Here is a 27,634-nt window from a genome sequence, read left to right as displayed (position 1 = left end):
GCTATTATTGGTAGAATCTCGCGAGAAGTACCGCATTAACCATTTTTCGCGATAGTTTGGTGCCCAGCCCTTTTCCTCTCTCGCAGGATCACGGTTAATCTCGCGATCTTTGGGAAGTTCCGTTGAGGAAGATGGCGGCGGCCGCGAGCACCCTTCTCTTCTTGCCGCCAGGGACTTCAGACTGAGCCTTCCGGGAAGAGTGGGGACTGCTGGTGCCCCGCGTCCCGGGAGCCCGAACCAACTTGATTCCGCCGGTAGTGGTGGGGAAGGGCTTATCCTCTTGTGTAGGACTCAGGCCTTCCCCGTCAGGATGAAGGCTCAGGGGGAAACCGAGGGTGAGTGACTGAAGGGGAAAGCAGGGGGCGGGACACAGCTGGGGGAGCCAATCTGTGAGAGGAGCTGGGGGTCCGAAGCCTTCACCGGGGCCACTCTCCCGAGGGCGCCGAGTCCCGAAGGCGGGATTTGTGTGAGTTTCAGATTCTGACTGTCCCTTCCCTGGTGATCCAAAGCTCCGACTTTGGGGTGATAGGGGCTCCCAACTTCTGTGAAGGTTTCCTGCTTAGATACGGACAATCACTTGGGCCTCAGGGCATTTTTATCCTAAAGTTATGGGAGACCAGGCGAGTGAATCTAAATCCTGCTTACACCTCCGTTCCAGAAGAGACGTCTGAATAAATGACATAATAATAAGAGCTATTTGTTCAAGTATTGGAGGATGTTTTGGCTTGAATGAAATGATTAGGTCCTTATGATACTAAAAGCCAACAGTTCCCTAGAATGTCAGTGTTCAGATCTTGTGCTATTGTATATTTTTTTTAAAAGACGTTGAACTTCATCCTTTCAATGGCTGGACTAACTCAGAACTGCTGAAAAACAACTTTTCTGTGGAATCTTACTTAATTTTCTAAAGTTCTACACTCCAGTTTAAATGCTTCTTTAGCATTTTGGACGTAGTTGTAGTAATACAGTTCACTATAATTTTTGCTTGTCTTCTCCACTTTACTCTGAGCTTCGTATTATAGAATAGGGACTTTGCCTTACTCATCATTGTATAGTCTTTGGCACATAAGTAGTTGCTCAAAAAAATGTTTGATTTGAGCATTCATATAAAGATATGTATCAGGCTTCTCAAGAAAACAATGGGGAATGTGTTTTGAAGGAGAGGAAGAAGGTTTACTCTTTGGGTGCAGAGGAATGACAGTGTAAAATGGAAATTCAATGAGGCAGGAATCTTGTCTAGTTTGCTCACTGCTGTATCCCCAGCATGTAAAATAGTGCTTGAATGAATGAGTCTTGAAAGTGGGAATAGCCAGAAATGTGTCCAAAACTGTAAACTGGCTGAAACAGCTCAAAAACCAGTTTTCTGGATGAGGAAATTGGAGGAAGGAATTTGAATTTTGATTTAGAAGGTGTCACTGCCTCAAATCTGATTGCTGATATTCTATTGGACTTTCAATGACACATTTTCTGTAACATCCCTGCAACTAATTAACTTTTTCTCCTTTGAATTTCAATTAATAATGTGTGTCTGTTTTTAACAGCATATTCCATTTTGCTTTGTTTGATGGTTATTTCCACATTAACTTATCCAGACCCCTTCACACATGTCATTACAGGCATATTGTGTGTTTTTGCATTGCCGGTGGTCTTTACCGTGTTTCCCTGAAAATAAGACCTAACTGGAAAATAAGCCCTAGCATGATTTTTCAGGATGACATCCCCTGAACATAAGCCCTAATGCGTCTTTTGGAGCAAAAATTAATACAAGAGCCAGTCTCATTTTCAGGGAAACACAGTATCACAGATCCTTGCTCTTTCTAAGCAGTAGAAGAATTAGAGGAGGGTTTAAAGGCACAGGAGTTTCGTTCACGCAGTTCAGGAGCCAGTTTTTTCTACTTTTCTCTTACCTCTGCTGGAAACTCATCCTTTAGACATTTACATCTTCCCTGTCCATATAGATTTAGTTTGAATTCAAATAGGAGAAATCTGAATGACAAAGCATGTTTTCTTGATAATACTTAGAAATTGATCTCTTAAAATTATGTAAAAAATTAAGAAAGTCTGTACTTTCACATTGAAAATCAATTAACCATAGTAAGGCCATGTTCAAATATATACTCTATATATATCACGCAAGGGATTTCATGCATATCATGAAATGATTTTGTCACTAAATTGTAGTCTTGATCCTGAAACATGATTAGAGATGTTTTTTGTTTTTTTTTTTTTGGTTCCTATTCAAAGTTTGAATAGAAAGCAGTCCCATCCTATGGTATTTATTAGATTAGACTCATAATTTGTGTGTCTTCTTATCATTAAAAATAAATCCTTTGTATGTTTCCAAGTAAATGATACTGAAAAATATTTTAACCGAGTTCTTACCAGGATCATGTATGGGGATTTCATTTGCAAGAAAAACTGGAAGTTCTTGAAAGAGTTTCTAACGATGTCTTCTGATTTATATTGTAGAATCAGAAAAGCTGAGTAAGATGAGTTCTCTCTTGGAGCGGCTCCATGCAAAATTTAACCAAAATCGACCTTGGAGTGAAACCTTTAAGCTTGTGCGTCAAGTCATGGTGGGTGAGGATTGCGGTGTGAGCTTCGATAATTATTTAACAAGCTCAGCTTCCTGTGTAGTTTTTCCAAACTAGTTGTTATCGTGTGTCTTCAATTTTATTTATCATAAAGTTGATAGCCACCCCTACTCAGGTGTTTTAAGAGTCTACTTAAGGGGATATATTTATAAAATTGTGTTAATCATGAGTTATTGTGCACTGGTGTATTGTAGGCAAAGGGGCTAAGAAATACACCAATAAGAGACACACATGATAGACTGGTATAGAGACATTTATTGTTCACTTCTTGTCAAGCTCCTTGATATTAATGTAATAGTATTTACATTGCGTCTATGCTGGGAGTAGAGTTTGCAGTTCATTCTGAATTAGTTTCACCTTTTCACTCTGTCAGCCTTTTTCCACAGTACTACTCCTTCCTGAGTCATTCAACAGTGTGATGAGCTCTTAGTTAAGTGGAAGACGGGGTTGAGCATGGCTGGATGTTAAACGTTGGATGTTAAATGTTAAACGTTCATCCAGATGATTCCAGTGGTGGTCAAGTGATATAGGAAAACTTGACTTCTACTTACCTGGGCAATGGTTATATGGGTGTGTTTACTTTGTGATAATCATGGATCTCTTCATTTAAGATTAACATGCTTTTCTGTACATATGCTATACTTCAATGAAAGTACCCCCTCCTCCTCACCAAATCTTACTTTGGGTTCAGAGTAAGTTCATTTTAGTAGGTTTATTAGTGTTTAAATGATCATATCAGTATAGCACTAGCAAAATAACTGAATTTGCTGTCAAAATACCTGTATTTTAGGCTTGACGCCAATGCTTACTACATATGTTACCTTGGACAAATTATTTAATATCTCTGAGTTTCAGTTTTCTCATCTGGAAAGTAAAGGCACACAATACCAGTTTGCTTTTCCACATACATTAAGTCCTTACTTAATGATAGGTTCTTAGAAACTGCAACTTTAAGCAAAACAATGTATAACGAAATCAATATTACTATAAGCTAATTGATATACACAAGAGTTAAGTTCCTATGGTATATTCCTGGTCACAAAAACATCACCAAACTTCTAAATAAAGACCCAAAACACTTCTAATATTAAACATTGAAATAAATGTGAGCATACATACATTTAAGAAATATTAATAAAAGCAAGTAAGATAATTATGTTCCATCTTGCCTATTCCCAGTTCAGGGTCTTGGGTGGCCAGAGCCTATCCTGGAAGCTCAGGGCAAAATGTGGGAACCTACCCTGGACATAATGCCATTCCGTCGCAGGGTGTACTCACACACACACTCATACTCATTTACTCATACTGGGACAATTTAGACATGGCAGTTAACCTAACGTGCATATCTTTGGGACATGGGAGAAAACTGGAGTGCCCAAAGAAAACCTACACAGACATGAGGAGAATATACAAACTCCACACAGACAATGGCTCTGGCCAGGAATCGATTTTTGTTTTCTCATCAACATGTTTTCTCATGAAACGAAGTTATTCGAGGACCTACTGTAATTCTGTTGTAAGGATCAAATCAGATAATGGATATCAAAGTGTCATGTTGCTAAAAGATTTCTGTAACTGTAAATTCTACAAATGTGTACTCGTATGTGTCTTCTGGCTTAGGATTGTGTATATAAAAGTAATTAAAATCTTAAATAGAAGAATCGCAATTTTTCCAGTCTGGGAATTTAGAGGTTGTCATTTTTATACCACAAGGCAGCCATATTCTAGTTTGAAATATGTTCTATAAATGATATTGTCAGAGAGAAATCATGAGGTGAAGGAATTTCAGGTGGCTACTTAGACCCTTTCTTGAGGTACCAGTGTCTGTCTTTGGTCATCATAACATCCATTGTCTCTCACTTTTGGAGATTCAAAAACTTAATTTTACTGGTATATGAAGACTTTGAAGAGTTTTCAACAACTGATATACTAACAAAATCTCAGTAGATTAACATGTAAATCAGAATGCCAATTTATTGATTTACAACACAGGGTTTATCTTTCCAATTACCAAAATACTGGTATCCATTGTCCAGAGCACTCCCTTGTCTATTCAAGGTAGAAAGGAAGCCAGATTATTGATTAATCAGAGTTTGTTTTGTGAGGGTGGAATTAGAGCAAAGAGAGATGGATTTAGGGCATGGGACAGCCTGAGAAACTATCCTGTGTCATAAAACTGTTCACATTTCTGGGGACTAGAATGTTACGCAGAGAAAAAAGTTCTTCCCTGGATAGGGTTAGAAAAACTATGCCAAAGTTTTTACTCTTTGGGAGTCTCTTTTCTTTGCTACATATTCCGTTTCTTAGAGTCAATCTAATCTGACTGCAGTCTGGTTGTATTTCTTAGATTCCATGCAAATCACGTGGTTAGATTTGGGAATTGCCAAATCTTGTGAGCCACCCCATTTAACTGAGTAAATCTTAGGATGTAGTTACTTCCACAGGAGACTGATCTCACTTACTACATTTTGATTCTTCCTCAGTTTTCCCTGAAGGTAATATTATTTTAGATCTGTGAATAACTTTTTCTGTCTTCATGTATGTGGATATAGATGTATTCATGTACTATATGAACTTTTCCTCCTTTAGCTGGATGGACAGGGTAATAGTTAAGAGTCTATAGACTATCTTGAGTATATAGAGAACGTACGAGTAGAGTATATAGACTATAGTATGTAGTCTGTAGACTATTCTGAAATAATATTGGATAATGTATATGTTTATTTGAAACACTGTTGGCTTGGTTAATTTTTCCCTCAAATGTTTTCCCACTTAATACAGGAGAAGAGGGTTGTGATGAGTTCTGGAGGCCACCAACATTTGGTCAGCTGTTTGGAAACATTGCAGAAAGCTCTCAAAGGTTTGTAAACATGTTTGAAATATGCTGATTTCTTAAAACACCCAGTTTAAGACGATTTTATACTTACACTAGAAATATAAATTTAGATAAGTCAACTTCCTATGTTAGCTGTTGTTCTTGCTTTCATTATGGAATTGAGCTCTGACCCGAACTTTTGAAATATTTATTTTTGATCCTATTTTAGAGATAGGTAGAGATGCAAAAGATAATTGATGAAAGGTAACTACAAGATAGCAGGGGAAAGTTCTTTTTTTCCCCCTTTATATGTTTTCTTCTAATTAATTCTCAATGAGAAGATGGACATTTTAATGCTAAAGGGTTTTTACTATGTTTATGGATAATGTTTTCAGGAAAGCAAGCATAAAATTTAAATCACGAGCTTCATTATTCATGCTCATAATTACCTTTTCTATTTTTTGGGGAAAATGAAAGTAAAAACAGATTTTACTCTGATCCACCACAAATGAACCTGATTCAGCTGAATATATGTAAATATATATATGTGTGCGTATATATATACACACGCACACATATATATACACACATATATACACACACACATATATATATTTGTGGTAAAATATATGTAACATAAAATTTACCATTTTAACAATTTTTAAATGTACAGTTCAGTGGTATTAAATACCTTCACATTGTGCTACCATCATCACCATCCATCTCCAGAATTCTTTCATCTTCCCAAAGTGAAACTGTACCCATTATACAATAACTTCTCCTTTTCCCCTCTCCCCAACTCCTGGCAACAACATTCTACTTTCTGTCTCTAAGAATCTGACTACTCTAGGTGTCTCATATAAATGGAATCATAGTATTTGACCTTTTGTGACTGGCTTATTTCACTTAGCATAATGTCTTCAAGGTTCATCCATTTTGTAGCATGTATCAGAATTTCCTTTTTAAGAAAGCGGAATAATATTTTATTGTATGTACATACCACATTTTGTTTATTCATCCATTGATGGACAGTTGGGTTGTTTCCATCTTTTGGCTATTGCCAGTAATGCTACTATGAACATTGAGTATTTGTTTTTATGTCGTTTTTGATGTTAATCATTCTTATTCAAGCATTAGTAGATAACTGTCTTAAGTGAAAGATAACTATCCCAAATGAGTAATGAAAAAAGGGGAGGAGAAAGGTCCAATAATTTTTTCAGATAGATTTTTTCTTTGACTCATTGCCTAGGCCACAGCTACGCCTTACCAATGAACTTTGCCAAAATTATAAGCATTCAAACTATTGAATGTATTTTTAGCTTTGAGAGGATGGATATACTCCTCAGGATGTTTATATCTTTGAAGAATACAATTTATTTGGAGCACCCTTTGTGATTTCCTTTTTTCACTCTTTCACAGTAACATCTTTACCAGCAATGACTGACCGTTTGGAGTCTATAGCAAGACAGAATGGGTAAGTAGTCTATTTGTAGGCAGAAATGTTTAACTTAATGTTGACTTTGGGTGGCTTTATTTATGTGTCTTCTATTAATTTTTGTTTTGATTTGTTCTTGCTAGACTGGGCTCTCACCTCAGTGCCAGTGGCACTGAATGTTACATCACGTCAGATATGTTCTATGTGGAAGTGCAGTTAGATCCTGCAGGACAGCTTTGTGATGTAAAAGTGGCTCACCATGGGGAGAATCCTGTGGTATGTGTTGTCCATATTTCACTGGAATCTGTGGGGTTTACTTAAGGACATTACTTTTAAAATGAATGTTGGGGTTTGAAATTGCTCGGGTTTAGGTTTTTCATGAGCCACTGTAGAGGTGTTGTGATGGGCTACAACATCAATAGCTATAGAATGGAATTTAGAATAACATGGGTCCATCTCCAACATCATCCAAAGGCTTTGATAAGTGGAAACACCAGAGGAACCCTTTCCATTCACTAAATGTGAGCCGCAATTGAACAATAGGTGCTGGGGATACAGAGATAAATAACTTAAAAGTTTCTTTCCTCAAAGAACTTATAACTACGTAAGAAGGCCAGATAATCTTGTAGATAGCTGCTGTCTCTCAAAAATCCTGTAAAAGAGATGAACATAAAATGTGTATAACTGGACAGTTGGATATGGATTCCAAGGATGGCATTAAGGAGAGATCCTTATATTTTAAACAAATTACTGAAAGTTGATTCCTTTATACATGATTTCATATATTTTGATTTTTAATTTCCTGCCCCAACCCCATGGTTTACCAAGTAGGAAGAAAATACTTTTTGATATCTGAATATAAGCACCTTCTATAGTTTCAGTGTTTTTATTATAAAGCACATGCTGTCAATAAAAGAGAAAAATTCTTGATGTCTTCTAAGGTCTTAAAGTAGTTTAAAGATTTAACATAATTTCTTTAATTTCAGAGCTGTCCAGAGCTTGTACAGCAGCTAAGGTAAGCATATGATATTTATATTCCTGATACTGTCTGACAGTGCTGTTCTTTAAAGCTAGGTTTTGAGGCCAGTCAGAAGTTACTCTCCTGAGGAACAAATTTATTTTCTTGGGTCAAGATTTTTCACAGTCTGTATTTGTTCACTTTCAGAATTGACTTAGCTTGATTTCTTACCCTACTCAGTCTAGCTCAGGGTTTCTTAACTTTGCAGTATTGACAATTTGGATTGGAAAATTCTTTGATCTAGGGGTCTGCCCTGAGCTTTGCAGGATGTTTAACAGCAGCTCTGGTCTCTCCCCATTAGTTGCTAGTAGTATCTCCTGACTTGTGACAATCAAAACTATCTCCAGATATCTCAAATGTCCTCTGCAGGGCAAAATCACTCCTGGTTGAGAACTACTGATGTACCTTTTGGAATTCTATGTGCAACAAAAATAAATAGAACGTAATTATTGAATCAGAGCAAGCTTCAGAAAATTGTCTATACCATGAAAAAGGACTTTTTTCACTTTAATTTTGAGAAAACTAGTTTTATGTTTAAGGTATATGTGTGATAAACTCCCATCATAGTAAAGCGCAAAGTTTGAAGGATCTCTTTTGGCAGTCGATGGCTTTTTCTATTGGCTTATCCTTTTTCTTTGAATGAGTAGAAATTTCCTTGCTTAAATTTAAAACCAGAATTAACTTTCTGGGAATTTTAGAAAGTCATTACATCAATTTTATGTTTTAAATATAGTGACGTTTTCAGATACCACATGGAGATGTCTTAGAAAGGGTGATAATATTGAGGAACTAAGTTTTACACTTAGCTTTCTCAATGATCAGTTTAATGTGCTTATAGCCAAATGCACCAAATTTGAACGAGCTTTAAAAAAATTGCAAAGCAACATAAAAAATAACCTTTTCATGAGCTCATTGAATCAGTAAGTCTAGCAAAGGTGTATTATCACATTTGTCCAGAAGGATGGACATTGGCTTAGTCCATCAAACCAATATTTCTGGTTCTAATCTGGAGTAGAGACTGTACCAATTTATGAGCTAGTGGTGTTCTAAAGATAATTTGTGAGCCTGTTTGGAAATAGGAACCTCAGAAGGAATGTTAGCCTTTGTAATTGATATTTTTAGTCACTTTGTATAGATAGTAATTTTAAGGTAGAGAGTATGTTTTGCTGCTGCTCTTCTTTCTTTTTACTATCTTCATGTCATTTCCAGCAGTAAATGTTCAATAAATGCCTGATCAAGTATCTGACATTGTCACGGCAATTTAGCTTTCAAGAGACTGTTTTTTCTTATGTTTGAAAAGAGAGAGAGAATTGTTGAGTTGTGTTGGATTCCTAAGCCTGGCCACAAAAAGCCCATTTGACTAAGAATACAAGCCTGAATATTGGGTTCTAGGAATCCAGAGGTCATGGTAGTATTAGTTTCTTTTTCCTGGGGTAGATTTAGTCACAGGAACATTTAGGAATATATGGTTTGCCTTCACAGGACCCATCCATTTTCTAAGTCTCCCATCTCTCCCATTTTCCCTCTCCGCTCTTATGTTGCCATATACACACAAGTGTTCCATCTTCTCAATTTATTTGCTTCCATTTCCTTTCCAATCAAGTTTTTCTTCCCCTCAACAATATCTGGTCATCTTCGTTGCATATAAAGAGAAAAAGGAAATGATTTATTTAAACCAAGTCTCATTACTTAGGAGCGAATCATTATATAAATTATCAGGTCTTTTTGACTTTTACACTGCTTTTTAGCACCTTTTCCAGAAAAATAGGCAGAGAAAGGAAAACACTTTTTTTTTTTTTTTGCTACTTTTGATTGAGTCTAGCAAACTTGAACTGGGGGAAAAAGAGTAAAGCAAATTATTAAAATTAGTTTTTTACAGCCATTATTTTTGGTACTTTGCTGTTAAGATTGAGTAGTAATTATATGTTTTATTCTCTTTCTCCTCTCTTCTCTGAACTCCTTATAGGGAAAAAAATTTTGATGAATTTTCTAAGCACCTTAAGGGTCTCGTTAATCTTTATAACCTTCCAGGGGATAAGTAAGTATTTTTATTTTTTGCTTTTGTTGGAAAAATCAGTATAAATCTGTAAACCATTTTGTGCTCAGAAATTTGCCACGTCTTCTGCCCTATCTCATTTGTGATTCTACTCATATTGACAATCTATAGCTCAGTTTCCAACTGTCTTTTAAAGGTATTTTAAGTAAACAACATCTGCATTAATGGATTATAATGCTAAAAGAGACTATAATCTGAGCTATCTTCAACATACTGATTTCTTGGCTGAAAGAAGTCAGTTATGGAATTGGCTTGTCATTTTTACTGTCATGCTACTTGGGATTCTGTTAACATGCTTGGCTCTTTTAAATAGAGATAAAAATTAGCTTTGATAAATCACTGGATTTTTTTAACATTTTAAAGGTTTGGTTTTTTTTAAATGAATATTTTAGTTGCCTCCAATATAGACTTGCCCTCTTGTCTTTCTTTATCGTGTGTGTGTGTGTGTGTGTGTGTGTGCGCGCGTGTGTGCATTTTAACTAACTCTTGTTCTCTTCATCTACTCTAGCAAACTGAAGACTAAAATGTACTTGGCTCTCCAATCCTTAGAACAGGATCTATCTAAAATGGCAGTTATGTATTGGTAAGACTGACTAAATTGTCAATTCTATATGACCCTTCTAGGTACCTTGTTCTCAAAGTTTTTCATATAGGGGGTTACCAGGTTCCTATTTTTATATATCTATGTTATAGATATGTATTGTTATACATCTATATTTTACCTATATCATACATCTTGTCCATCTCCTTTCACTTCCCAAATGATGATTGCATTCCATTTTTTTTCCTCCTCTTATGCCACTCCACTCTCCCTGCCCTCTTACCCTCTGTTGTTTGTATCTGTGAGTTTTTGTATGCATTCCATTTTCTGAATGTCAGTATTCATAAGTTGTTGGTTGATATTCCATAGGTTTTATCTGAAGACTTGTCAAACCTCACCTCCCATCTAATAAATAATAGTCTAGTTGTAATTTTTGTTCACCATATTATATATACTACTGTATATTCAGAAATAATCTCTTCAACTTGAAGGTGAAATACAATTGTTATATGCCCAATTACAGGACAGAATCATTAGGATAGTTATTATAAGTCTTTTGAGAGTTGCACAAATACTTTCAGGGCTTAAATACAAGCAAACATATATCATGTGTCTTACAGGACACATTATGCACTAATACCTCCAGGGCTTAAATACAAGTAAACATATATCATGTGTCTTACAGGACACATTATGCACTAATACCTTCAGGGCTTAAATACAAGCAAACATATCATGTGTTTTACAGGAAAGCAACCAATGCTGGTCCCTTGGATAAGATTCTTCATGGAAGTGTTGGCTATCTCACTCCAAGAAGTGGGGGTATGTGATCCTATTTTGCTTAGTTAGAAAAATATCTCATTTTAGTTGAGGGATCATTATTTAAAATTTCATCTTGGGTTTATGAGCAGAGGGATAAAATTACCAGTCATTTCTGTATTTTTAATGATTTCTAAGGTGTTAACACCTGTCCTTCCTAAGTTTTGTTTTTTTAATTGTGAAGTAAATTGTTGCCATTGGAATCAATACTTATGCTTCTGTCATATTCATAAGCTGCTTTGGAGCAAGAGTCTTCATATCTGTAAAACTGCTCTTGTATATAGATTTACAGGAATGGGAATGTTTTTCTTTATTTGTAATTTACCTGATAAAGATGTAGTGATAAATTTTATTTTTCATAGGTCATTTAATGAACTTGAAGTACTATGCCTCTCCTTCTGACCTGCTGGACGATAAGACTACATCTCCCATCATTTTGCATGAGAATAATGGTAAGACTAACTGTAAAGCAACTGAAGGTTTAGTTCAGTGTTTAAAAAATATTTTTAAAAATTTGAATGCCTGGGCCGGCCTATACTTTCTGGTTTGCTACTCTCTAATAAGTTTGCCATCCCTACCAAAGTTTGCACCTGATAGTGTATCAGGTGCAAACACACACACACACACACGTACACACACGTACATAATATAAAAGCTTAATAAGTACTTTTGAAAGTAAATGAGTGAATGAAAAGATATAAACCATCTGACTTGAAATAATCCCCTTTAGTCATTACTTTAAAGGTGAAGAAATTAGCTAATGTACTAAAGAATTACAATAGTGGATGTTATTTTCTGTTTGTACTTTAATACCCTAAAATAAAATGAGAAATGGCCTAATACCTCATTTGGTCCCCTTGTAACTTCAGTCTTTGACTATCCTATAATCACAATTCTATTTAAATGTATCCCATAGTTGGAGAAAATAAGTAAATATCAATAAGCCTTTAAAATTTTTTTCCCTTGGACTGTGTTGTTTCCTGTATTTTATCTACTGACAGAGAGAAATATTGGTTGGTTAGCAATTCTAAGTTACCTAGGTATTACAATATCTGACAAACAAAATAGGGCTAACAAATTATTCAGAAGTTAGCCCTTTTTTTTTTTTTTTTTTTTAATGTCAAGATCCTTATAATTTGTGTTACTTTGGAGAATACCCTTTTTCTTTCCTATTCTCAGTTCCTCGATCTTTGGGCATGAATGCATCAGTGACAATTGAAGGAACAGCTATTATGTATAAACTCCCAATTGCACCATTAATTATGGGGTCACACCCAGTTGACAACAAATGGTAAGTTAAATATAATTCTAGGGTAATGAAGTCCATTTTTTCAACTTCAAGCCCAGTATGAAACAAGTATTACTTTCATTTGGCTTTCCCTTGCTTGACTTTCTAGAGATTGGCTTTTGGTTTTATCTATTTTTTTTCAATGTCTATTATAATGTTCCTCTCTGAAGTCTGCTCATAGAACACATTCTCTATCCTGAGAGAAAAAGAAGAGAACTGTGACAGTTCCTCTGGTTTAATGATTGCTCCATTTTTTTCTTATGGGACTTACATTGATTTGGAATTATGTTGGAGTAATAACTAGAGAACATGCCTCAGGATAGAAGTTTGATTAAATACTTTAGGGTTAACAAAAAGGATGTTTCAGAATTGGGGGAAGGAGTACAAAGAGTGAGTTTTGACAGGCCTTGTCAGTTAGGTGTTTATACGATACAGACATGTCTAAGAACGGGTGTTTAGATTTTTCATTTTCATATCAGGTCAAAATCTAACCTTCCCCCTTTTGTTTGAAGGACTCCCTCCTTCTCCTCAATCACCAGTGCCAACAGTGTTGATCTTCCTGCCTGTTTCTTCTTGAAATTTCCCCAGCCAATCCCAGTATCTAGAGCATTTGTTCAGAAACTTCAGAACTGCACAGGTGAGTTTTAAGTATTAGAAGCTAGTACTTGTTATAAATGTAAATAGCAAAGTTCAAATTCAGAGTATCTTAGATATCCTTAGGTCTTGCAAGTCTCAAAAAGATACTGATGAATTTTCTTCCTGTAGTTTCCAGAGGAGGAGGAGAATGAGTGGGGTAGGCTGGTACTTTCATTTAAATAATTTTAGTTGGAGAACTTGGGACTCTTAAAACAGAAAGACCACTCTTCGTTATCCTTAGGTGGTATTCGCACTTGAAAAATTAAAAAAAAAAAAAAAAGGATACTGATGGGTATAGGTGTCATATTGCTTTGTACTAAGTACTTCTTGAATAAATGGACAAATGAAATAGAAGTCATGAAGGGAAAACTGAGCTATCAACGTTCTGATATTACTGTGATCATTATATTGATCCTTGTTTTTCCAGGAATTCCATTGTTTGAAACTCAACCAACTTATGTACCCCTCTATGAACTGATCACTCAGTTTGAGCTGTCAAAGGACCCTGACCCCATACCTTTGAATCACAACATGCGATTTTATGCTGTAAGTAAGACCCTATGGACTGTTGTAGTTTATGTTTGGACCCAAGATCAGAATCTTTGCTTATGGGATTACTAAAGTCAGATAACATTCTTTTGAACTGCGGGATCATAGCCTAATTTATTCAGGCCAGAAATTTCAGAAATCTCTGAAACATACTGAAGAAAGAGAGCATGAGCGTCTGAATCAGGAAACAACATACACTGCATTGTTGAAATTTCAGATGAAAGTCTCTTGATGGTACTGTGAACTTTTATACGCTTATTAAGTAGGTGTTAAGCATTTTTCCTGTTTAATTTTTGCAAGTGCCATGTGCTTATAATCTGGAAAGGTCCTTCAAGTACATACAGGGAAGAAAGTGCTGGAATGAATATATCAAAGAAGGTTCCAAAATCTTACCTTCACTTAAATTTGAATGTTTGATGATAGTCTAAAGTAGTAGTTCCCAAATTGTGGCTGCATTATAATTATATAGGATGTTTTACTAAAAATACAGATTTTGCACTTACTGTTCAGGAACCTCTTCTACACAGGTTTCTGGGGTAATTTTTATGTTAACTAGGTTAGGAAACCACTAGCAGTACATTTGCCAAAAATATGGTCTTTTCAACCAAGTGAATAATTGGCATTTATAACATTAGGGGACTGGAGAATTCACAGTGGAGTTTTATTATTCACCAAGAAATTGCTGCTGAGTTTTGAGGAGGTTTTTTTTCAGGATAGTTTGTGGTTGGAGTACAATGGTTAAATAGCATTTGTTTCCTTGTTTCTTTGTGCCCAGGCTCTTCCAGGTCAGCAGCACTGTTATTTCCTCAACAAGGATGCCCCTCTCCCAGATGGAAGGAGTCTGCAAGGAACCCTTGTGAGCAAAGTCACCTTTCAGCACCCTGGCCGCGTTCCTCTGATCCTAAATCTCATCAGACACCAAGTGGCCTATAACACCCTAATTGGAAGCTGTGTCAAAAGAACTATTCTGAAAGAAGGTACCTGCCTTTCCTTTTGATATACTTACTGCTAAATGGAAAGATTACTCTAGCGGTTCCCTAATTTGGTGGCCCTTCATATCACCTGTGGAGCTTTTAATAATACAGATATTTGGTTTCCACACCCAAATGAACTGAATTAGCACTTCAGTGGGAAGAGTTGGGAATCTAGTTTAAGCTTCACAAATAATATGATGGAACCAATCTATAAATTGGCATTTGGAAACCGCTGTTATTCTGGTTTTGCAATAGACTTACTCTTTTTCTGTATGCAGTGATAATAATTGGTACCTAAGGGCCTGAACCTTGCAGCACAATATAAAATAGAAGTTGGGATGCTGTAGGAAGAGAGGACTTCTTGATATCTAAATTTTAGGTTGTTAGGACAGTGCTTCTCAGCTTTTAGTCCTGATTATATTTCCTCTTCCCATTCTTTGGAAAACCTAATCATATCGTTTAAAAGGAGTTGAGATTTGTGCCCTTTTTTCTCCCAGGATTCTAGAATGCTAATGTTTTTCAAATACAGTTTGCTATTAGAAGCCTTAATGTGAATTTTGGCTGTTCCAGTTAACCACAGTTAATTTTTTACCTTAGTTGTAAAGCACTTCAGTGATAGAGATATATTAGTGCAAATGGTAGGTAAGAAGAAACAGGGAAGGTGAATCAGGAGGTATCTTTTATGGGGCTAAGAATTGCTCTGGAAAGAGAAATTGTAAGAGAGAGTAATGACACAGAGCATATGCAAGTGTACTTATGGCCCTTCTATTTCATGTATTTGAATCCTAGGAGAATTCTCCAAATAGCTCCAGGGCATCTAAAATTGAGTTATTGTAAGGTAGTTATGAAGTCAGTCTTACAGACATGCTTTTTGCCAAGAAAATTTGTGATCCTTGTCTCTGGGCTGCCAGAATATTTGGCTTAGGAACCTCTGATGACAGAGCTACGTGTATTTGGCATAAAAGTATCATTGTACATTGTAGCCCCTACGTCCCTGCTTACCAGATCCTGGGCTGCACAGCTAACAGCTGCAAACACTGATAGGAAGCAGGGTTTATGGCAGTGGTTCTGGATGTCTGCTTATCACACAGAATGAGAAATTCCTCTTGGCCACATTTATATTCAGAATTAATTTTCAAGGCAGGGTGTTTATGTCTGTCAAGGTCTTTAACAATTTAGGGATTAAATGCCTTCATTTTAGAAAATTGAAGTTTAGTTACTTCTTTGTTTTGAGAGTATAACAAACTGGCAAATTCCTTCTATGACCTGTGGATGACATACGTAGTAGGTTTTGTGCATAAAAAGAACGTGTGAGATTTAGTTTCCAAAGGAGAGAAAGAATTTCCTTCTTTATATTTAGGGATTATTATTTACTTGTCTCAAGTCTTATATTTGGTTGATTATTTTATGATGTTTTCTTGGCCTTTCAGATTCTCCTGGGCTCCTCCAATTTGAAGTGTGTCCCCTCTCAGAGTCCCGTTTCAGTGTATCTTTTCAGCACCCTGTGAATGACTCCCTGGTGTGTGGTGAGTTGTATAGGTGACTAGCACCTCTCTCAGGGCAGCAGTTTGGTACCTTTATCTCATTTTGAAAAGTCAGAAGCTGAATCTATCTCAAATACATCTTATATATTTTGTCTTTCAGTGGTAATGGATGTGCAGGACTCAACACATGTGAGCTGTAAACTCTACAAGGGGATATCAGATGCACTCATCTGCACAGATGACTTCATTGCCAAAGTTGTTCAAAGGTAGCACTGGCCCTTTTCCATCAGAGTCCTAGTAAGAAGTGTATAAGGAATGTTGTTTTCAGTATTAGAGTGAATTAGAAATTTAGGAGGAAAGCATTCAGTTACTGCTTTAAATTCACCCTTCTCTGCTTTTGGATTCAAAAGCAATACGAGCTTTGGTGTTTTCAAATATCATTATGTGAGTAATAGAAAGTAAGGTAGGTAACTTCAGGCCCGGCATTAGGATTCTTTTTAGAAGGGCGAGAGCTGAAATGAGATGTAGATCTTTTTTCATTTACCCCTACTGTCACTTTTTAACATATGTAACATGTCAGTGGCAGTATAGGGGAAGATACGTAAGGCTGTCAGCTTCCCAGGTACATTAATATGTAATTTTGAGATTTTTCTTGAGCAGGTACTAGTGGCCTGTGTTGTAAATAAATTTTTTTGGAACACAGCCATGTCTGTTCATTTATATATTGTCTATGGCAGCTTTTGAGGTAAGATGGCAGAGTAGTTGGACAGAAACCACATGATTTTCAAAAATCTAAACTATTACTCACTGGCTGTTTAGAATTAATGAGATGTTCTAGAGCAAAATGTTTTCAAACATGTTTATAAATATAAATTTATCTATAAGATTAAAAGTTTTGCTGTAAAATAAACAAGATTTCATACCAGCAGTAGCACTTTTCACAGTATAGTTTTGGGGTGATGTGAGCCATTAAGGTTTAGAACTTGATGAATCAAGAGATTTTTGTAGTGTTTCATTAATTAAGAGAAATCATATATCCCATTAATCACATGTGAAGCTCCAAAAGGAGTGCATTGTCTTAGAGTTTTCTTTCAGTTCATTATAATATCTAATTATTTGGATTCTTGTTTATAGTTTTTGGTGGTTCTTCAAAAGAGGTTGGTGATTGCTTCCCGGTCTAGATTCTTTTTAGAATGAATTTACCCAAAGCTCTGGCATTTCATAGAACTGCTTCTGCCTTTGGGTTATTTGCCTTACCTGAAAACTGCTTAATGCAAACCTCTGATGGCATATCTAAGTCTCAGGCAAAATTAAAGTCTGTTTTCCCTAATGAAAATTGGTTTTATTCAGTAGCTAGTGCAATGTTAACTTTGTTTTTCCATCTCATTTTACAGATGTATGTCCATCCCTGTGACGATGAGGGCTATTCGGAGGAAGGCTGAAACCATTCAGGCCGACACCCCAGCACTGTCCCTCATTGCAGAGACAGTTGAAGACATGGTGAAAAAGAACCTGCCCCCGGCTAGCAGCCCAGGGTATGGCATGACCACAGGCAACAACCCAATGAGTGGTACCACTACACCAACCAACACCTTTCCGGGGGGTCCCATTACCACCTTGTTTAATATGAGCATGAGCATCAAAGATCGGCATGAGTCGGTGGGCCATGGGGAGGACTTCAGCAAGGTGTCTCAGAACCCAATTCTTACCAGTTTGTTGCAAATCACAGGGAACGGGGGGTCTACCATTGGCTCGAGTCCGACCCCTCCTCATCACACGCCGCCACCTGTCTCTTCGATGGCCGGCAACACCAAGAACCACCCGATGCTCATGAACCTTCTTAAAGATAATCCTGCCCAGGATTTCTCAGCCCTTTATGGATGCAGCCCTTTAGAAAGGCAGAACTCCTCTTCCGGCTCACCCCGGATGGAAATGTGCTCGGGAAGCAACAAGACAAAGAAGAAGAAGTCATCTAGATTACTACCTGACAAACCCAAGCACCAGACTGAAGATGACTTTCAGAGGGAGCTCTTTTCAATGGATGTTGACTCACAGAATCCTATCTTTGATGTCAACATGACAGCTGACACGCTGGATACGCCACACATCACTCCAGCTCCAAGCCAGTGTAGCACTCCCCCAACAACTTACCCACAACCAGTACCTCACCCCCAACCCAGTATTCAAAGGATGGTCCGACTATCCAGTTCAGACAGCATTGGCCCAGATGTAACTGATATCCTTTCAGACATTGCAGAAGAAGCCTCTAAGCTTCCCAGCACTAATGACGATTGCCCACCCATTGGCACCCCTGTTCGAGATTCTTCAAGCTCTGGGCATTCTCAGAGTGCCCTCTTTGACCCTGATGTCTTTCAAACCAATAATAATGAAAATCCATACACTGATCCCGCTGACCTTATTGCAGATGCTACTGGAAGCCCCAGTAGTGAGTCTCCTACCAATCATTTTTTTCCTGATGGAGTAGATTTCAATCCTGATTTGTTGAATAGCCAGAGCCAAAGTGGTTTTGGAGAAGAATATTTTGATGAAAGCAGCCAAAGTGGAGATAATGATGATTTCAAAGGATTTGCATCTCAGGCACTAAATACTTTGGGGGTGCCAATGCTTGGAGGTGATAATGGGGAGACTAAGTTTAAAGGCAATAGCCAAGCTGACACGGTTGATTTCAGTATTATAGCAGTGGCTGGTAAGGCTTTGGGTTCTGTAGATCTTATGGAGCATCACAGTGGTAGCCAGAGTCCTTTATTGACCACTGGGGACTTAGGGAAAGACAAGACTCAGAAGAGAGTAAAGGAAGGCAATGGCACCAGTAATAGCAGTCTGTCCGGGCCAGGGTTAGATAGCAAACCAGGGAAGCGCAGTCGGACCGCGTCTAATGATGGCAAGAGCAAAGATAAGCCTCCAAAGCGGAAGAAGGCAGACACTGAGGGAAAGTCTCCATCTCACAGTTCTTCTAACCGACCTTTCACCCCACCTACCAGTACAGGTGGATCCAAATCTCCAGGCAGTTCAGGAAGATCTCAGACTCCCCCAGGTGTTGCCACGCCACCCATTCCCAAAATCACTATTCAGATTCCTAAGGGAACTGTGATGGTGGGCAAGCCCTCTTCTCACAGTCAGTACACCAGCAGTGGTTCTGTGTCTTCCTCAGGCAGTAAAAGCCACCATAGCCATTCTTCTTCTTCTTCCTTGTCTTCTGCTTCCAACTCAGGCAAGATGAAAAGCAGTAAATCAGAAGGTTCATCAAGTTCCAAGTTAAGTAGCAGTATATATTCTAACCAGGGGTCTTCTGGATCTAGCCAGTCCAAAAATTCATCCCAGTCTGGGGGGAAGCCAGGCTCCTCTCCCATTACCAAGCATGGACTGAGCAGTGGCTCCAGCAGCACCAAGATGAAACCTCAAGGGAAGCCATCGTCACTTATGAATCCTTCTTTAAGTAAACCAAACATATCCCCTTCTCATTCAAGGCCACCTGGAGGCACTGATAAGCTTGCGTCTCCCATGAAGCCTGTTCCTGGGACTCCCCCATCCTCTAAAGCCAAGTCCCCTATCAGTTCAGGTTCTGGTGGTTCTCATATGTCTGGAACTAGTTCAAGTACTGGCATGAAGTCATCTTCAGGGTTAGGATCCTCAGGCTCATTGTCTCAGAAAACTCCCCCGTCATCTAATTCTTGTACAGCATCTTCCTCATCCTTTTCCTCAAGTGGCTCTTCCATGTCATCCTCTCAGAACCAACATGGGAGTTCCAAAGGGAAATCTCCCAGCAGAAATAAGAAGCCGTCCTTAACAGCTGTCATAGATAAATTGAAGCATGGGGTTGTCACCAGTGGCCCTGGGGGTGAAGACCCAATGGACGGCCAGATGGGGATGAGCACAAATTCTTCTAGCCATTCTATGTCCTCCAAACATAATATGTCAGGAGGAGAGTTCCAGGGCAAGCGTGAGAAAAGTGATAAAGACAAATCAAAGGTTTCCACCTCGGGGGGCTCAGTGGATTCGTCTAAGAAGACTTCAGAGTCAAAAAATGTGGGAAGTACGGGTGTGGCAAAAATTATCATCAGCAAGCATGATGGGGGATCCCCCAGCATTAAAGCCAAAGTGACTTTGCAGAAACCTGGGGAAAGTAGTGGAGAAGGGCTTAGGCCTCAGATGGCCTCTTCCAAAAACTATGGCTCTCCACTCATCAGTGGTTCCACTCCAAAGCATGAGCGTGGCTCTCCCAGCCATAGCAAGTCACCAGCATATACCCCCCAGAATCTGGACAGTGAAAGTGAGTCAGGCTCCTCCATAGCAGAGAAATCTTATCAGAACAGTCCCAGCTCAGATGATGGCATCCGACCACTTCCAGAATACAGCACAGAGAAGCATAAGAAGCACAAAAAAGAAAAGAAGAAAGTAAAAGACAAAGATCGGGACCGGGACAAAGACCGAGACAAGAAAAAATCTCATAGCATCAAGCCAGAGAGTTGGTCTAAATCACCCATCTCTTCAGACCAGTCCTTGTCTATGACAAGTAACACAATCTTATCTACAGACAGGCCCTCGAGGCTCAGCCCTGACTTTATGATTGGGGAGGAAGATGATGATCTTATGGATGTAGCCCTGATTGGCAATTAGGAACCTTACTTTTTAGGACAAAAAACATGGCCGGAGAAAAACTAATCAGTTTATAGGCAGACCACCACAGGGGTGAGATGGACAGGTCTGATTTTATGTTTAAGAATGTTAAATGGCATGTCTTTGACACTGAGCTGGGTCAATTTAGAAAGGCATAGCCAGACCCTACAAAAGAAACCATAGGGTTTGATTCTAGTTACCAAGAATCGCTTGTTCCTTTGCCAGGAAAAAAAAAAAGGTTAAAATATTTGCTTATGAAAGGGAGGGGGTGGGAGGGGCATAGGGAGAGGGAAGGGTGGGAAACAGTTTTGTGGGAAATATTCATATATATTTTTTTCTCCCTTTTCCCATTTTTAGGCCATGTTTTAAACTCATTTTAGTGCATGTATTTGAAGGGCTGGGCAGAAAGTGAAAAAGCAATACATTCCTTGATGCATTTGCATGAAGGTTGTTCACCTTTGGGTAGTTGTCCATTTGAGGCAGGGGCAAATGAAGGACTTTGGTCATTTTGGACACTTAAGTAATGTTCGGTGTCTGTTTCTGAGGAGTGTTTGGGGGAGGGAAGATAATTTTAGCTATTTATTTGTAATATTTTAACCCTTTATCTGGTTTTATGCAGTATTTCTTTCTAATTCTATGAGGTTCAGGGTTCAAAATGATGGGAGGTAGAAGAGCAAGGCTTATTTGGTTGTAGGGAGCTTGCAGCTTGAGCTGGTACTGGAGCATCAAGTCCAAGCAGATTAGTCAGAACCCACCTTTAGAGTTAAGGTGAAAAACCCAAATGGTATTTCTGTTTTAGGCGGTTTTTCACAGGGTTCAGACATCATAGGAATGTTAGGAGTTACCTCCCTGTGGAGGTATTGATTTGTAGTCTCTTTTTCCTCTAAAAAAAAAAAAGAAAAGTGAAAAAAAAAAAGCTGGGCTGGCTTTTTGGGATGGAAACATGTTTTCAGATGCAGTAAGGTTTAATGTAGGACAGCCTCCCTGACCCAGTGGCATGAAAACCATTACAGAATTAATAGTTCTCCTATCTCCACAATGTGCCAAAAGTCCACACCCCAGCATTTTATTTATAGGATAACTGATGCCATTCCTGACAGCTGGGCTCCTTTCTCTTCACAAGGAGGAGTCCAGTCTAATCACTCATGCTCCCTTAGATAAAACAATAAAAAAATTTGCAGCCATAGTTCACTTAAAACAATTTCAAGCTCACTTGAAGTAATGGGGGCCTGGAATGCTAGGTGGGCATGAAGATAAACCCTTGCTACTATGTAGCAACACAATTGGACCTTTTTGGAGTAATAGGTCTGAGTCTGGATTCTGGGGGACATCAATAAGAAGCCCTTCTCATAAATATAAAAATCCAGGAGACCATTTGAGTGCAACACAAGTTCTCAGTATTTGGAGGGTCCTCTCAAAATTCTGCGGCCTTACTTTGAATTTGACACCTGCACTGTGCCATTCCTGATTATTCCATTCAGGATCTGTATCAGTAGGACGGGGCACGGTCCCGAGCACAACTCTTCTGGATTAAAACAAAAAGAAAAGCCAGGTGATTCATTTGTGTATGTGTGTAATACATGGAGTGACTTCATCAGATACTGAAGAAGAAGATTTCTATATTCAGCTCTTTCTGCAGGTTGAAGTTAGCATAGAGTTGGAAAATCAGCTTTGGCTTTCTTTCCTGTCTCTGATTTCCTCCAGTGTTCTCCCTTTTCTGGTCATCAGCTCTCAACAACTCTGCCACTTTTGTGTCCTAAGGTAATAAGAAGTAGGAAACGAAACATTGCAAAGTGGAGCAAGAAAAGTTATCGGTTACCGTATCAGAGTCAAATGTCTTGGGTGACACTAAGGAGGACATGGGCAAGGTGATACCAGAATGCTTTATCTTGTGATGCTGATACAGTAGCAGCCTCTCAGACATACAACCAGGTTGGATTTCTCACAAGTTTCTCACCTAGTTTTCAATCCTATCCCATTGGTTTCTGCAGAAATAAAACAAAGTTACATGGTTTTTAAGTTTGTTCTGGGTGGGGAAAATCTTATGGGGAATGTACTGCATAGTATCAGGGGCTCAGCTCCCCCAAGCAGAGCCAACAAATATCAAAATGAGTAAACTGGGAAGCTTTTTCTCTCTTTCTGTCTTCATCCCAGATCAAAGGATCCCGAGTTAGGATCTGGATGAAGGATAAGCCCCTGAATTGTCGATGGGCACACCCCACACACTGACCCAGCATCTGAACTTGCTTAACAGGGAGCCGGGGCTAAACTGCTTCACCCTGCCTGAGAACCAGGGAGCACTGCATTTCTCCACAGGGTGGAGGAGAAGAGGCAGAATAAACCAAGCCTGGGACACCTCCCTCCTGTCTAGGTGTACTCATTCTCCTGTTTCAAAAGACGGCAAGGACATGAAATCAACTTCTACCTGTCTTCTGCTGCTAGTGTCTTATGTAGTCTTTGTTTGACCTGATTCTTCTGTCTTTTGGCTTCATGTTAGGGGTTCTTGGTCAAAACCTGCTCTGATGTACATGAAGATTTCAGGTTCAAAATCAATGTATTTTAAAACATTTTTTTTGGGGGGGGGAGGGAAATGAAGTCGGAAATCATTGCCAAAACCAGGCTTGAAGTTGGTGACTCTTGGAAAGATTTTCCTTAAGGCCTAGGTCTAAAAATTTAGTGCAGCAATATCATGAATTCTCAGAAAACAAAAACCACCTTTCCAGAAGCGAGTCATACAGTATCCAGTCAAGTTACTTAAAGTAGATGCCAGTATAGGAAACATTATTTACAATCCCTGGGCAATCTTTTTTTTTTCTCCCCTTTGTCAATCCTCCTACCCCCTTATTTCCAAGCTTGAGTTTTTTGAGGGGTAGGAAGTACTTAACATCTCAGATGCTAGGTTGGGAAACATACTCAGCTGTAAAAGCTGGGCTTTAAATTTTGAGTTTTAAAAATGTACATCAGGAGCAGCTGGGGAGGGTCTTTTCTAAAATCTTTCAAATTTGATTTTCTGTGCGTATGGCCGTTCTGTAAATACTTTGGGGTTTTTCATTTTTTTGAAAGTAGACAAAAATCTGGGATTTTTTCCCAAAACATTACAAAAGAACCTGTTTATTTACATGCAAATAAATTTCTTTGATAAAAAGTAATATGCCTGTGTGTAATAAATTTTTAGCCTTTGAACAATTTTATTAAGCTTTTAAAAAGTCTGGTCAATCAAAAAAAAAGTCTTCCTTGAGTATTACTTGAAATAGGTTAACTGGAGAAGATAATTGAAATAGGGAAACAGACCTGTGAACATTTTCATTTAGGATAACGAAAAGGTTAAAAAAAACAACAAAATGCTTGAAGAGTTGGGTAATAAGCCAGTAAGCCTTCCAGTTAAATTCAAAACAAGCCAGTCACTAAAACTGCGAATTAAGAGGTAGAAAGACAAACTAATATCTGTTTTAGAATACAATTAGTAGCAGTGTCCTGCCAGGACTGCTGAATTGATGGTACAGTTTCTAATTTATCTTTGGAACATGATTCTATAGTTTGTCGCCGTTTTACGGGTACACTTGCTCCTTAATTCATAGAAATTCGATCATAAACTTTGAGGCCTTGAGGGCTGGAGTTGCTAAAGTATAATAATATGATGACGCAAGCTAGCTTCTATAAGAGCCAAGGAGTCAGATGAATGTCGTCGTTTCCTCTAAGCAAACACCCCCGCCTACTCGTCCAGACACGCTTATTTCTCCCGCCAAAGTGGCGTCAAGATCAGGTTCTCACCAACCAGAACTCTGATTGGAGGAAGGGCAGGCGCTAGCGCCCATTGGGCGCCAGCGGCGGTCGGGCGGCGGAGGGGCGGGGGAAGCCAAAGGCCCTTCAACTTCGCCCGCCCCCACTTCCACCAAAGCACGCCCCTCCCCCAGCTAAAGGAACAGTCGCCCAGCTCTAACACTGCACCCCCTGACCCCAAGGAGCGAGGTACGGCCTCGCTGAATATCCTCGGAGCAGAGGGCAGCGCAGTTACCCCCCTGCCCTCCTGATCCATGCACAGGGAGACCCAAGCCCCGCAGCAGCCCCACAAGCCTCCCTGCAACACCCGGTAATGCAATCCACGGGGGCGGGGGAGGCGGCGGCGGCGGCGGGAGCGGCAACAGCAGCAGCGGCGGCGGCGGCGGCGGCGGCGGCGGCAGGAACAGCAGCACTGCCCCAATCTAGAGACATCCAGAGAGAGGAGGAAAATGGCTCCGAGCAGGGACCGGCTGCTGCACTTTGGGTTCAAGGCGACAGTGAGTGATAGGGGAAGGGAGTTGGGTGGCTGGTAAGGACGTGTGTGGGAGCACAAGCTACCGGGGAAGAAGTGACAAGACTTGGGCTGGGAGGAATAGACAGAATGCTCAAGTGCTTGGTAGGTTGGTGCGTGCTACATGCCCGCGGAGGGGAAAACCGGGCTCCGGTGCTGCGCGTAGTTGTCCTGCTTTCCTTCTCTCCCAGGTCCGCGAGCACGCGCGCACTCGCACCCGCCCCACAGCCCCTCCCATACACAAATACACACAGACACATAGGCACTTCCCTGCCTCTCCTGCTCGCGGTGGGCTTGCCTGCCTGAGAGGCGAGAGCGGGCTCGCGCCGCGGCCACTCTCCGGCTGCTCTCGGGCGGACCGTCGCCGGCTGAGCCCGGGAGTGGGGGGAGGGGTGGTCCCGCGCCGCCGCCGCCGTGCGCTCCTCCTCCCCCCTCCCCACGCCGTTCCGAGGCCCGGGCGGCTCTGCCCAATGAGGAGCGGCGTTGCTGGCAGGTGGGGAGTGTTTTTGTTTTGGGTTGAAGTTGAGGCTGAGGAGAGAGAAGAGCCAGCGACGAGCAATCGTCGCTGCCGCCCGCGCCGCGGGAGGTGGAGGAGGCCCAGTCGGAATCGAGAGGTCTCCCCTCCCCCCCGACGGCCGCTGCCCGCCGCTTCCCTGCCTCCTCCAGGTCCCGTAACTCCCGGGCCTGCCCGGGGCCTCTCGTCTTTGCACTCCGCTCGCCCGCAGCGCCCGGCCCCGGCCGCACCCGCCGGCCCCATGAGGAGGGACGTGAACGGAGTGACCAAGAGCAGGTTTGAGGTGTGAGCTTGGGGGGGCTAGGGAAGCGTGAGGAAGGCGATTCCCGCTCTCGTGCCCCCCCCCCACCGCCATTCGCTCTGCATGGAGCCACCTCCCTTGCCTAGCGCCGTCACCCACCGACCGCTTGGGCTGCTAGACTTGTTTCCCCTTCCTCGGGACCCGAAAGCCCAGTACAGCTTCCTAGTCCTACCGTCTAGTCGCCTCCTGCCTCTTCCACCCGCGGGCTCTGGCAGGGGATTAGCTCTGGCGCCCTAATTCCCCCCTCCCCCCAGTATCACTCAGCTTTCCATTCTTTACACAACCCTTGGCTTGCCTCCCTTCCTTCACCCGGCAGAAAAAGCATCACAGCTCCGATCGACCGGAACTTGCTGCTTTTCTCTCTGCCACCTTTTTCGTGAAGCGAAGGGGAAATTATGGGCCAGGGGACCATTTGTTAGAGTTTGAGAGACCTTGATTATACTAGGGAAGGGGGGTGGTAGGCTGGGATGAGAGCGATGACTACGGGTTCTCGGTACTGTGTTTGGTTGGGGTATTGTTCTGCTACTTCCTCTTCTTTCCCGTTTAGTCTGTACTTTTGTAGCTCATTGTTTCTGGGAACTCTTAGAGTGTACAGTCTTTGAGATTGGGATGAAGGTCTGAGAGTTAGAAAATCCATTCAAGTCTGTCTCAAAGAACTTTTCCTCCTCTGGTGAGAAAGGTTTATAGTCATGGAGTTGAAAAATGGAAGAGGAATTAAGGAAATGTCTGAAAACGTCTTTGGAAGTGATTTCTTTGGAAAGTGAATATTGTAACTACAGATGAATTGCAGTGGTATAGTAATATACAAGAAGGCTTATCAAGGGGATGAAGAGGGAGAAAGAAACTTCTTCAACAAGAAGAGTAAATGTTACCTGGCCTTCTCTGGCAGAGAATCAGGCTGACCTGGGATCACTCACAGCTCAGTGTACATCTCACTTGGTGTTTTTCCTCATTTCCATTTGAAGGATGAAATTGTAAGACGGTGGGACAAAACTTTAAAGAAACTTGCCAACTAGGTGCAGAGGGTGAAATTGTTACCTAAAGGTTTTCAGTTTAGTCTATTCCTTGATTTCTTTTTATGCTTATGGGAAAAATTATCCACAAATATCAAGATAGGAAGTGGATGAGGGAAGTTTATATTCAGAGCTACGATATTACTGTTGCAGGTGAGGAGTGGAGAAAATAATTAAGGAATTGTTTCCTTAGAGTTTTCATTTTAACTTAATCATGGGAAGAAAGTATAGTAGATAAGATTTGGTGCTTAATAGAACTCTATGTTGCCCTAATATAGAAAGATCCAATAAGCTTAATTTTGGTGTTCTCATATTCAGTGCTGCTGCAAAAGTTGGGACTGTCATTAACATCGCTGAACAGACATTTAGCAGTTAACAGGAATCTTAAAAGCACTGAAATACTGAAGATTTGAGTGGGGGAATAGCCTTTATCACTTTGCTATTCACTTTTAGGTTGTGTAATTGTCAAAAAGAATTCTTTTGTAGTATGTGCTTTAAAATTGCATAGTTATATCAGGTTTTTATAATTTATTTTATATTTTAATTTGTAGTTTATCTGTAGTGGTACTAAAATAATACGAAAATTTATTGCTTTATTAAGCATATCTATTTACTTTGATTGATATATAACTGGAAGTTAAAGCTTTCTAAATGTGTCTGAGATTAAA

At 39.9% G+C, this 27,634-nt stretch overlaps 2 protein-coding genes across 5 annotated transcripts in view; both read left to right on the top strand.

Moving 5' to 3' along the window:
• The first annotated feature begins 101 nt into the window (after window positions 1-101).
• MED1 (mediator complex subunit 1) lies at window positions 102-23,996 on the top strand. The gene is made up of 17 exons (XM_019747732.2): window positions 102-335; window positions 2,470-2,576; window positions 5,376-5,454; window positions 6,829-6,883; window positions 6,988-7,120; window positions 7,831-7,859; window positions 9,829-9,900; window positions 10,427-10,501; window positions 11,208-11,281; window positions 11,641-11,730; window positions 12,458-12,569; window positions 13,079-13,203; window positions 13,630-13,748; window positions 14,527-14,728; window positions 16,156-16,251; window positions 16,370-16,475; window positions 17,604-23,996. The coding sequence occupies exons 1-17, from the start codon at window positions 311-313 to the stop codon at window positions 20,845-20,847; spliced, it is 4,743 nt and encodes a 1,580-aa protein (XP_019603291.2). The 5' UTR covers window positions 102-310; the 3' UTR covers window positions 20,848-23,996.
• Window positions 23,997-24,730: 734 nt separating this feature from the next.
• Window positions 24,731-27,634, top strand: part of FBXL20 (F-box and leucine rich repeat protein 20) — a 99,037-nt gene continuing 96,133 nt past the window's right edge. For 3 of the 4 annotated variants that reach the window (XM_074319444.1, XM_019747615.2, XM_019747617.2), the window contains exon 1: window positions 25,143-25,935. In XM_074319444.1, the coding sequence (XP_074175545.1) occupies window positions 25,609-25,935 (327 nt within the window). In that variant the 5' untranslated portion in view covers window positions 25,143-25,608. The other variant, XM_019747614.2, reaches the window with a different exon arrangement.

This window comes from Rhinolophus sinicus, linkage group LG15 (genome assembly GCF_036562045.2).
Source record: "Rhinolophus sinicus isolate RSC01 linkage group LG15, ASM3656204v1, whole genome shotgun sequence".
Lineage (NCBI taxonomy): Eukaryota > Metazoa > Chordata > Mammalia > Chiroptera > Rhinolophidae > Rhinolophus > Rhinolophus sinicus.
This window is presented reverse-complemented; position numbering and strand designations above follow the sequence as displayed.